At 34.2% G+C, this 12,325-nt stretch overlaps 1 protein-coding gene across 9 annotated transcripts in view; it reads right to left on the minus strand.

Moving 5' to 3' along the window:
- The window catches only part of C5H4orf33 (chromosome 5 C4orf33 homolog), an 88,623-nt gene that overhangs the window by 73,270 nt on the left and 3,028 nt on the right, over nucleotides 1-12,325 (minus strand). For 6 of the 9 annotated variants that reach the window (XR_012331862.1, XR_012331863.1, XM_019927936.3 and 3 more), the window contains exons 2-5: nucleotides 6,269-6,458; nucleotides 3,792-3,852; nucleotides 1,372-1,423; nucleotides 1,038-1,237 (exon numbers count right to left, since the gene is read on the minus strand). Coding sequence is in view for 7 of the 9 variants with exons in the window: in XM_019927936.3 (XP_019783495.1) it covers nucleotides 1,038-1,237; nucleotides 1,372-1,423; nucleotides 3,792-3,852; nucleotides 6,269-6,458 (503 nt within the window). In the remaining 2 variants the exon portion in view is untranslated. Of the gene's footprint in view, nucleotides 1-1,037; nucleotides 1,238-1,371; nucleotides 1,424-3,791; nucleotides 3,853-6,268; nucleotides 6,459-8,276; nucleotides 8,698-10,315; nucleotides 10,526-12,325 lie in introns of those variants that run through there. The other 3 variants (XM_019927938.3, XM_019927937.3, XM_019927939.3) reach the window with 2 other exon arrangements.

The raw sequence follows: 12,325 nt of genomic DNA on the forward strand, positions 1-12,325 counted from the left end.
GAGGCTTTTCCTAGAAAAGCAAGGGGAAAAGGGAAAAATGCATCTGGCAGAATAAAGGAATAAGCTAGAAGAGATAAAAAGTCAAGTACAGCGGAGTAAGAGCACGACAGGAAGGGCAAGGGAGAAGAACAGTGCAGCACTTTCCAAGGGTGAAAAGGCAGCGAAATCTGTGTACCAGATTACAAAGCCCACTATGATGTCTCTGTTAGGCTTTTCTAAACACGCAGACGCACAGACTATGTTGGCCACTTGAGTACGCGCTATAGCTGTAGTGCGGGAATCTCAGCTTGCCCCAGGACAGAGGCTGGCTTTCCTCCCTGAGCTGGTAGTGTTTGCAGCAGTCCATGAAGGCTGGACAGGGCTACATTCTCCTTAAGTGACAGCTTCAGGTGCAAAGAGATCAGACTCAAAATGGGAAAGCATAGGAGATCTCCTGGCTTGTATGCCCGCTGTCCAACAGGAGACAGCATTTCTTGCAATAACTCCCTAGGTATAGCTTCCAGGGTCCCCACAGAGAACATTACTGTTAAAGGGAAATCCCAAAGCTGTGCTGTCTCCATCTATGCTGCCTAGAAATAGAGCTGACATTTTTATCCTCATGAGGTTACCAGGAGAAGAGAACTAGAGAGTTGACTTAATGTCAGATTCTCAAGCAGCAAGGGGAAAGGATTTGCTCTTTGCAAAACCCTTTGCTCACACCAGGAAAAACAGATGCCTCTGGCCATTTGGCTCTGAAAGGGATCATAAATAAACTTACAACCACACTTCTATGCCAGTTGTAGTAATACTCACTAAGCAAGACTTTTCTCACACTGCCATGGAAATCTAAGTGCTCTACTGACAGCAGTGAGAGAGACTATGTTTGTCCTAAGTCAGTCTGCCAGATACTCACTGAAGACCATCAGGACACATAGAACTCTACTTGGTGCTTTTACATGTGTCTTCTTTGACCAAAAAATGTTACTACTACTCTACCAAGAATTAATTTTTTAAAAACTGTTATAGTTGGGACATATTTTCATTTATTTTCTACTTACAAATCAGGTTTTTGTCCTTGCTGCAGCTCATGTGGAAGTACAGGGTAAAGAGCTTCATAGCTTCTTTTATCTTTTGATCCATGAATTGCAAATGAATTGAATTTTGTCACATTTGGTGGAAAATAACTCCAAGGAAGATAAGCTCTACCTTCCCATTTTGTCTCTCCTCTGGACGCTTTGAATGATAGATCAAGTTCTTGCTACAGAAACAACATGTGAAACACAAAAGGTAAATTCATATTTATAGTAATATTTAAATATGTATATATTAACATTAAAAAATCTATCTATCTTATACACTTAAGGATTTTGTCTCATATTTTTATTTACTTACTTTCCACACATTTCTTTTTCCAGAGAGTAAAAGCACCAAATGCTGTCCATGGCTGTCAAAATTAAAATTCTTCATGAGTGTTTGAAATAAACATTATTTTCTTCACTATCCTTCATATCTGCCATGTGTATGTTTGTAACTAAATTTCCAAATAATTAAAAGATGCAATATGAATATTGGATAATTACAGGGACAGCCAGCGTGTTCAGTTACTTAAAAATGGCTTCTTTGAGTTTAACACTTTCCAGGCAATTGCCGTCAAATGCATAAAGCTACACATGTTCAGACTCCTTTTTATATTCTTTAAATAGGAAACTATATGAAATACTTCAATTGGTTAGATGCTCCAAAGTATGCAAAAGGGGCGGGGTATCTGGAGTTCATAATAAAACTCGTTCCAAAAATGAAAGTATCCTAAGGGAAGCTGGCACCAATTTCCAGGTCAAAATCCAACAAACATATTAAAGGTTATTTCTATAAGAAAATTGTCTTGAAGCTCATTAGGAAGATGGAAGATAAAAATATAGATTGTCTAAAACTACTTAACAGGTTGAAGACTTTAATTTGTAACTATTTTCTCATACAACTGTCCTCGACCTATCTGCCTGCTGTGTTTTCCTGCTTTCAACCATTAGTTCTGACACTGATGTCACATCTTCAAGGAGAAGCACAACATACTCCCAAAAGAAAATTCTAATAAGAGAGCATAGTTGGGATTATCCATGTCAGTAAGAATCAAAGGATTTCAAATAGTTACATGAAGCAAATTTACGGTCTCTGGAAAAGACTGTATCTAAACATTTTGACACAGATGGTCTGTTGGGAGCTTTTCAGGAAGGATTTCCTTCAAGAAACTAGTCTAACAGAAAACGAGTATTCTTTTCCACTTAAAAGTTCTCTGCTTCCTTTTATTGTTATTATGCAACCTTAAGAATATCCTAAGAACAATAAAAGTTCTTAAAAATTCAAACAAACATATTCAAGTTACTTTCCTAGAGGCTAACTGTCACAGGAGTTGATTGCCTGAAGCAAAACCATGATTCTTGATTATTAACTGTCCTGATGTATCTAAAAACAAACTTTTAGAATTTATTAATTTTATACATTATGGTTATTGAATAATTTCCTAACAAAAGATAATCTAATTATCTGATGTATCTTATGCTAAGTCATCACTTCATAAAAATAAACTGATATTATCATCTAAAAATTTAAACTAAGAAAGTAACTTTAGAATTCTAGCAGATTCAAGTTCTTGACTATCTTCTAGACAAGTTGTAAACCTATTTGCCTTAGCTTCCTCACGTGTATGGTGAAATTTTCTTACCTCACATTACAGTTTATGAGAATTAATCATATTTTTCAATAAAAGATTTTGGCATGTTAGTTGAAGGGTAACAAAGATATATAATTACTCTTCTGAAAAATATAATTGTGAACAGCTATATTTTCCACACTAGCATTAGCAAGAAATCAAAATAAGGGAAAAGAAAATGATATCTAAAATCTCATTGAAATCAATTGTTTGGGACTCTGCTCAGTCTACAAAAGGACAAAGGCTACTAGATAACAGATGCTGAGAAGTATTTAAATGTCATTTTAAATGAGTAATGGAAATATAAAGAAATATTTCATTACTAAATATTAGCTTAAAATTTCTTATAATTTAGATAACAGGTAGGTATAGATTTACTTTTTGACTTCTACAGGAAAAAAACTGCCAACCAGGTAGAGAGTTCCCAAGGACCAGTTAAATTTGTACAAAAAGAGTCCAAGGTTAATATTTTTCGTAAGTCTAGGAAAAGCCATGTGTGATTTAGTTTTTATCCTTGGCACTGAACATAAAGTGACATAGTATACACTCAGTAAATGAACGATAAATAAAGGAAGGAATACATGAATACATAATTATGTAATATATAAAATTAAAGTTTAATCTAGTTATTAAAAGAATCCCCTAAAAGAAACATTTTCATAAAGTAGTTCACTTCGTTATATCTATATGCCTCCCTTTATTTCTAAATAGTTAATATATAATAATGCAAATTTAGAGTAAATAATGAATATGCCTCTCTTTATTTCTAAATAGCTAATATATAACAATGCAAATTTACAGAGTAAATAATGAAAGAGTTTTATACTAATTTTTCATTTTGCAAAAACACCTTCAAATTTATTAGAAAACCAACTACATTAGTGAATTGAAAATAGTATCAACATAATATTTTTAAAACCTTATATATTCTACATTATACATTTACTTGAAAATAAGGAATTATATATAATTCAGATTAATTCAAATTAGCATTCTGACTAGTTAACTAGAATTAGTGAGCTTTTACTATATCCATGATTTATAATTAGAAAATAATGTGTTCAAAATATGTAGTAGTGAGTTAGAAGAAATATTTTATACTTACGGACAAAGTTCAACTTCTAAATACTGTTCAGTTACGTCATTCAAGAAAAATGCTTCCACAACTTTTGAAAACAGAGATATGACATATTGAGAAACTTAATTTTGCTTCAACAATAAATAATTTGTTTATACCTTTAGAATATAAAGTGAATCAATGCATTATTTTTAATTAAAGCTATATCACCACTAGGAAAAGGGGAAAATAAAATAAATAGACATTGCCTGGAAGAAAAAAGTACATAGAAAATAAATCATCATTTTTCCCCCATATCAGATTGCCATAAAATAAAAATATTAATGAAGCCTAGTGCTGGTGAGGTTGTAAAGAAATGAACATATCACACAGACTCTGAGCTAGTTATCTTCTTCTAGGAATTTATCCTAAGGAAATAATCACACAACTGAAAAAGAAGTTAGATGCTATTCATTAAAAGTACAGTATTACTCAAAAAGAAATGGTCTAAATTGTTATCTCCTGTTATGTAAATAAATATCCTATTATATAGGAGACCTGTTAAATTAATTATGGAATCTGTGTATTCCATGTAATAGACTATAATGCAGTCATTAAAATAAAATATACAGTTAAATATTTTTTGATACAGGAAGATATCCATGATATTTGGTAAGTAGGCTGCAGAGCAATAACCAAATGCACATGAAACAAAAATGTGCACATATGCCTGTGCCTAGATGCCTGCAAAACATGCACAAGAATGTTATGGTTGGTTATCTCTGACAGGCGGAATACAGGTTGAGTGATTTCTCTTTATAATTTCCTGAAATTTTCTGAGCATGTTTATTTAAAAAACTGTATAATTATAAAAGTGACACGTTTCTTTTAAATTATTAAAAGAACATAAACATATATCTAAGTAAAAAGTCAAAGTCCTTTTCTTCCCACTTTGCTCTAAAACCTATCAGACTTCTTCTGTCCTTCCATAATCTATTTTACCTGCATAGATTAAAAAAATATATATGGAATCATTTTCTGATTACAACTTGCTTTTTTCACACACACACACACACACACACACACACACAAACTGTACAGCATATAGATACCTAATTCTTTTTAATTACTGCATAGTATTCTTCTATAGAATGTTATGATTTATTCACATAATTCTTTATTGATAGACATTTAGGTTGTTTCTAGTTTTCCATGTGTTATTTTTATAATAATAAGATATAGATATAGCCCCATCCACAACTCAGAGTCTTACTGTTCCTTTTGAAGTCTTTTACCTATGGCAAGGATGGTAGGATGAAGAAGAGATAATAAATGAGAGAAACATTTAGGAGGTGAAACTGACAGGACTTAACAAATAAATCCAAATATGGAGATTGAGAGAGAAGGATATCTTGGAAAGATCTCACATTTCTACATTTGGTGATTCGATGTATTATAGTGCTATTGATTGAGATTGGGCAATTAGTGAAAGAAGCAAGTTTATGAGAGAAGTGGATGAGTTGAGTTTAGGACTTGTTGAGTTTGGTGTCTATAGTACCTCCTGTAGATTACTCACATTACTGTGTACACCAACAGGAAGCTGGTATATACAAGTTCTATAACAATAAAAGACAACATATGTTTAACATATGATAGATTAACACTGACAAAATGCATACTATATAGATTGTACAGAGAAAGTAGATGTTAGTATGGACTAGAAGAGTCATCAAAGGTTTCTTTGAAGAAATGAAACCTGAATTAGACCTTGAATGATGTGCATTAGAGGCAGGGGGACTCGAATGAGAAAAGGTACATGAGTGAGAATATGCACGAATGAGACTATCAGCCTTTTGGAAGTCAAGAACTTTTGGTTTAATTTGATAGCTTGATTCAGGAGTACCCTGGAAGCTTATGGGAAGGGTTTGAACCTTATCTTAGGGACAGGAATGATTTGTAATCTAGGAAATGGCATCCTAAAGATTATTTAAGAAAGATAAGTTTGGTGGCTTAATTAGGATTCATTAGAAGGTGATCATACAGCAAACCTGAAACTGGAATTTCATGGCCGGTCTTTTAGCCCTCACTTAATCTGTGAGATTACTTGCCAGTATAAAATAAAAACTACATTTCATGTTTAAGTTAATGGTGTTTTCATAATAAGTGAAACACCCCAAAGCTTCCATAAAGAAGGTTTATAAGGTTAAAGTGGCAATTTGAAGATACTCAAAAACAAAACAAATGCTGAACTCAGAATAGGTAACAGAAGTAAAGGAAGGAAATATAGCAGCAATTAAAATATCTGGATTTGTAATTGCCATTTTTCACTGTTCTAGTTATATAGTCGAAGTCACATAGGTAACGTGAAAAAGTCAAGAGTGCGAGATTGGTAGGAAATATCAGAAACTGCACATGTCAGTTGCTCAGAAGCACTCACTTCCTTACAGCAAGATAAAATAATAGTTCTATGAAAGGTTATTATAAAAAGATTTATGTCTGCAATAAAATACAGGACTTCCACTTACCTTCATAATCCCACAGTTCATTGAAAGGCTTTCCTGGTTCTCCTAGTGGGGCTGGAGGATCATTGAAAAATGGAGCACTGACTTCCATCATCACTCCTCTATCACCTGGATTCAGCCTGACAAACACTGGCTCATGCTTCACTGGAAAACCATCCCAAGTGTGTTCAATTTTAAAATCCATTTGAAGACTCTAATGGGAAAAAATATTAAAAAAAAACCTCTTTAACAATTTACAAATGTTTCCTTTAGAAAGAAATGAAATGAAAATTTCAAAGCCAAATTTCAAAGGTAGGAAGGCAGCAGAGTGACAAGAACAAGGTTCTGAGAGTCAAAAGGCCATTTGTGTTATGGTAAATCATGGACATGGAGTTCTATTATAAAATAGGTAGTTGGATCCTAAAAGCTTTAAGACTTTAAGTCTAGATCCACCTCGAGTTACCTACTAAAAAGTGTATCAAAATAGTTTTTAAGAACTGTAATTAAATCCACTGCAAACTGTTCATGTATTTAACAACTCTAAGCACTATGAGTTTATATGCCATCCTTTGTCTTATTGTAAAATGTGCAGATGAATTACTGGATCCCCTGGGAATCAAGACCTTTATAGTAAAATTCAATTTGATTTTTCAAAATCTCTATAAATGAGTGCAAGCATTGCTGTTAGCACCTGTTCTTTTGGCTAAAACTTTTCTTTTTGGGGTGGGAGTGGAGGGGTCTTCAACCATTTGAAGGCAGGCAGAGTTTAATATTGTCTTCCCTAGTCTCAGGGTATGGTTTTTCTTAGCCTTTTCAATTTTTGATATTTCAAGTGTTAAATGACCATTTGCTCGGTTAATCCCTTTTCTCCAACTGAAATATGGGAACAAAATCTGCTATCATTTAAACTATGAAATAGACTAAGTACATCTGATGCAAGCAGTATTTGCATTTTAAATTGTTACTCTAAGGATTAAATGGAAGGACACAGTATTATATTAATAAAATTATGTTTTGTTGAACACTATGGATCAAACACTTTATAAACATTATCTCATTTAATTTCACAAAAACTTGTAGAGGAACTATTATTATCCTCATTACAAACAAAGAAACAGACTTGTCCAAGGTCAAATAGCTAATAAATCAAGAAATAAATCAAGAAACTGAACCAATGTCAGCCATGCTTTCCCAGACTTTGGTACTGAAAACCTAAGTCTTTCTACTGGTTCTTTCTGCCTTTTTCTCCTAAGATTTCTTTGAATATTGCCTGGAAATTACTGCAAGAAATATCAGCTAGACTTCCACTAGTAGGGAAGAGTGCCATGGCTGACATGCCCAAGGGTAGAATGTAATTTTGGCTTTTTGCATAAAATGACATTTGTTTCTTATCAGAACAAAAAATTTATTAATTTGCTTAAAGAACACTCACGTCAATCTAAGCATGCATAATATAACAAAATCAACCTCAAAATTATAGGCCTGCTCCCTAGTTTACAATCTAATCTAAAGATGACATGGACCCAGACAGAGACAATTGATTTTCAGCTCCCTTGGGACACTTAGGATTGTGGAGGCTTTACCCCCACCACCTTTCAATTTTCATTGTTTGCACACGTGCTCATATGAAGTAGAGACAATTCGTTTATTAATGTCTTTTACAAACTGGGCTAGTGGGCATCCATGCAGCATTCCATTCCCTGCCACTCTCTGTTGCCCATACACTGCTGTTTTGATTCACAGCACTTACATTACATGACATATTGTACTTGTTTTATTTTCTCCGCATCCCTAGCTAGAATGCCTGTACGTAACAGGAACTTATTATTTATTTGTGGAGTGAATAACTGTTCTAGTCTCTGGATCTAAAATTTCATGATTCTAAGATTTTATGCAGGAGAAATCAACTGTTAGTGGTATCACTACCTCTTTCAACACTATATACTAGAACAATGGCAAATAACTAAGATAAGACATCATATCTAGAAACCTCCTTTCAAATTAGTTTATCAAAGGTTTATTAGCTACTCACTCTGTTTCAGGCACCATAGCAGGTACTGGAGAAATAAAGTGTAAGAAAGTCTGTGGGGAGTTGGGGATGATTCTCACGTAGCTAATCAACAAGGACTCATGTCCTAACCGACCAGATCCATTAGCAGTTGGTTCATTTTGCACTCCAATTTAATAAAGTTGGATCCCTACACCAAATTAAGCTTTAAATGAATCAAAGATATAAACATAAAAATCAAACCAAATAAAATCAAGAAAGTAAAAATCGGGAGGTTGTTTTTAAAAGATGATCTTAGAGCAGAAAAAGTCTTTTAAGATATAATCCCAAACCCAGAAGACATTAAAAAACAAACACTGATATATTTGGCTATATAAACATTTTTTAAGAAAAGCAAAAATCTGCCTTCCTCCACCAAAAAAACCCATTACAAAATCAAAGACAGTTTGGGAAAAAATACCTGCAACTCATAGTTCAGACAAATAACTAAATTCTTTAATGGTTAAAGGGCTCCTAGAAATCAATAATGAAAAGATCACCACAACAAAAAAATGGGTAAAGATATGAATAGTCAGCTCACAGAAAGAAAATGCAAAATGTTCAGTTTAATTAATAATGATAGAAATGCAAATTAAACAACAATAAATTACTATTTTTCCCTTAGATTGTCAAGAATCAGAAAGTTTGATAAAATGCTGTGATAATGAGGACGCTGAGAAAAAATCAATATATTGCTGTCAGGGCATAATTTGCACAGACTCTGTCAAGAGCAATCCTCAATATCTATCAAAATAAAAAATGCAAATGACCTCTGACTCAACAATTCTAGTTCTACGAGTTATTACACCTGTATACATTCAAAAAGACATAAGTTATAAAGATATCTACTGTAGTATTGTTTAGAATAACAAAATATCGTAAGCAAATTAAATACCTATCAGTAGAGAACTAGTAAATAAATTATGCTATATCTTACAAGGAAATACCACACAGCAGTTAAAACGAGTGAGGCAGCTCTATATATACAACTAAAATATATTAGGTGAAAAAAGCAAGGTGCAAAAAGTACACATTTACTTAATAAAAAGGAAGAATATTTGCATACATGCTTGTGAATGCATATACTATCTCAGGAAGCATATACAAGAAACCAGTGTGGCAGTGGTTGCCTCTTTGGAGGGGATTATCTGCCTGAGAAAGCTGAGGAAGCAAGATTTACTTTCAACTGTATCCGTTTTTTTAAAATCTATTTGAAGCTTATACTATGATAGACATGCATTTATTCAAAAATAAATTATTAAAAATGTTTTAAAGTCTAATTTTAAGCTGGATCTCTCAAACATTATAGTGACGACCTCTTTTCTCCCTTATGTTACATATGCTGAACATTTCTAAAAAGTCAGAATGAATATTAGGAATATTATTAAAAGAATATATTCATTCAAGGTGAACACCATTCTATTATACAATTTTTATGTTGGCTGTGTAAACTTTCTTAAAAAGAATGTTTATTATTAATCTGTACTTTTCCACATTTTAACTTCTATTCTTCAAATTATTCTTTCATCAAAAAAAGTCGAAAATGATTATTTTCATGTTTTACTTGTACTATGGGAAGACCTTTAAAAGGAAGTGAAGGAAGAAAAAGGAGACGGAACCCCGGAGCATTAAGAGCCTAGAGAGCAAAAAAAAAAAAAAAAAAAAAAAAAAAAAAAAAAAATCCACAAAGGTTAAAAGAAGGAAGTTATGGAAAATACGTTCTCTCAACTGAACGTTTTGTGAGGAAAATTTCCAAATATTCTATTCACGAACGTTTGTTTTCAGTTTTCTACAAAATGATTTTTTTTTTTTTTCAGTTTGCATCTTCCCCGCCCCCACTCCCCGTCTCCCGCGTCCATTTAAGAGAGAAACGGAGAAAGGAGGAAGTTAGCCCGAAAGTGGGAAGAAACTGTGCCGCCAGAAGCAGCTGAAAAATAAGTTGCAAGAGAAAAAGCCAACAAGACTAGGAGAAGGTGGGAGGAACGACAGAGTGGAGAAAGCATTGACAAGGAGGGAACACAGACCGGGAGTCTCTTCTCGGGCCACCACTCGCTCGCTTCCTGCGGCCGAGGTCAAAAGACCTGCGGCTCCGCCCCGCTGCCCGCACGCTCTAGGGGTGGGACTTGGCGGACTGAAGCACAGAGACCTGTTGAAGGACCACCGCTGGTCCTTAAAGTCTGAAGACGTAAAAGTCTGAAGACTTTTAATCGTTCCACAGAAGTTTGAGCGGTTTTCTAGAGGAAGAAGGAAGGGTAACTCAGCAATATTTAAAATTGTTGCACAATTTAAAAATCAACTGTAAGATTACAATAGAACACGTCTGGCAATAATTCACTTAATGTAACTAAAGGCTAACTGGCTATATAAGCAAAAATTGTAAATTATATTACACTAGCTGTAAATAATATTATCCTAGCTGCAAATTATATTATCCTATTGGGAGGTATAAACATAGTGGTCAACGATTCTAACATTGGCACCAGACTGCCTGGGTTCAAATCGAAATTCAGGCACTTTCCAACTGCGATCATCAGCAAGTTATTGTAAAAGGGATTTAAAAATAGCAACTACCTTACAAGGTTCTGTGAGGATTAAATGAGTTAATATACATATATTTAGAACAGTGCCTAGGGCATAGTAAGTACTAAAAAAAGATTATTATTATTAAAGTATATAGGTTTGCCTAAAGAAAACATTTATCTGTTCAAATCATTAAAATTACCTGTTTTTGAGGTGGTTTTCTTATAGAAAACTAGACTCTCAGACAGGATAGTCTGACCCTTGAGATCATGGAATATGGTTAAGTGCTCTAGAGATATGGTTCTGGTTGCTTCAGTCTTAACAATCCCAGCAGTTTCGGCATCTATCAGCCTATTTGCTTTTTTAAATAGATCTTTATTGGAGTATAACTGCTTCACAATACTGTGTTCGTTTCTGTTGTACACCAAAGTGAATCAGCCATATGCATACATATGTCCCCATATCCCCTCCCTCCTGAGCCTCCCTACCATCCTCCCTATCCCACCCCTCTAGGTCATCGCAAAGCATGGAGCTGATCTCCCTGTGCTATGCGGCTGCTTTCCACTAGCTATCTATTTTACATTTGGTAGTGTGTATATGTCCATGCTACTCTCACTTCGCCCCAGCTTCCCCCTCCCATCCCGTGTCCTCAAGTTCATTCTCTATGTCTACATCTTTATTCCTGCCCTGCAACTAGGTTCATCAGTACCATTTATTTTTTTTTTAAGATTCCATATATATGTGTTAGCATATGGTATTTGTTTTTCTCTTTCTGTATGACAGACTCTAGGTCCACCCACCTCACTACCAATAACTCAATTTTGTTTCTTTTTATGGCTGAGTAATATTCCATTGTATGTATGTACCACATCTTCTTTATCCATTCAGCTGTCGATGGACATTTCAGTTGGTTCCATGTCCTGTCTATTGTAAATAGTGCTGCAATGAACATTGTGGTACATGTCTCTTTTTGAATTATGGTTTTCTCAGGGTATATGCCCAGTAGTGGGATTGCTAGGTCATATGGTAGTTCTATTTTTAAGGAAACTCCATACTGTTTTCCATAGTGGTTTTATCAATATACATTCCCACCAACAGTGCAGGAGGGTTCCCTTTTCACCACACCCTTTTCAGCATTTATTATTTCTAGATTTTTTGATAATGGCCATTCCGACCGGCATGAGGTGAGACCTCATGGTACTTTTGTTTTGCATTTCTCTAATAATTAGTGATGTTGAGCATCTTTTCATGTGCCTCTTGGCCATCTGTATGTCTTCCTTGGTGAAAAATCCATTTAGGTCTTCTGCCCATTTCTTAATTGGATTGTTTGTTTTTTTTGATATTGAGCTCCATGAGCTGTTTGTATATTTTGGAGATTAATCCTTTGTCTGTTGTTTCATTTGCAAATATTTTCTCCCATTCTGAGGGTTGGTTTTTGGTCCTATTTATGGTTTCCTTTGCTGTGCAAAAGCTTTTAAGTTTAATTAAGTCCCATTTGTTTATTTTTGTTTTTA

This window comes from Tursiops truncatus, chromosome 5, assembly GCF_011762595.2.
Source record: "Tursiops truncatus isolate mTurTru1 chromosome 5, mTurTru1.mat.Y, whole genome shotgun sequence".
NCBI classification, from domain to species: Eukaryota; Metazoa; Chordata; class Mammalia; order Artiodactyla; family Delphinidae; genus Tursiops; species Tursiops truncatus.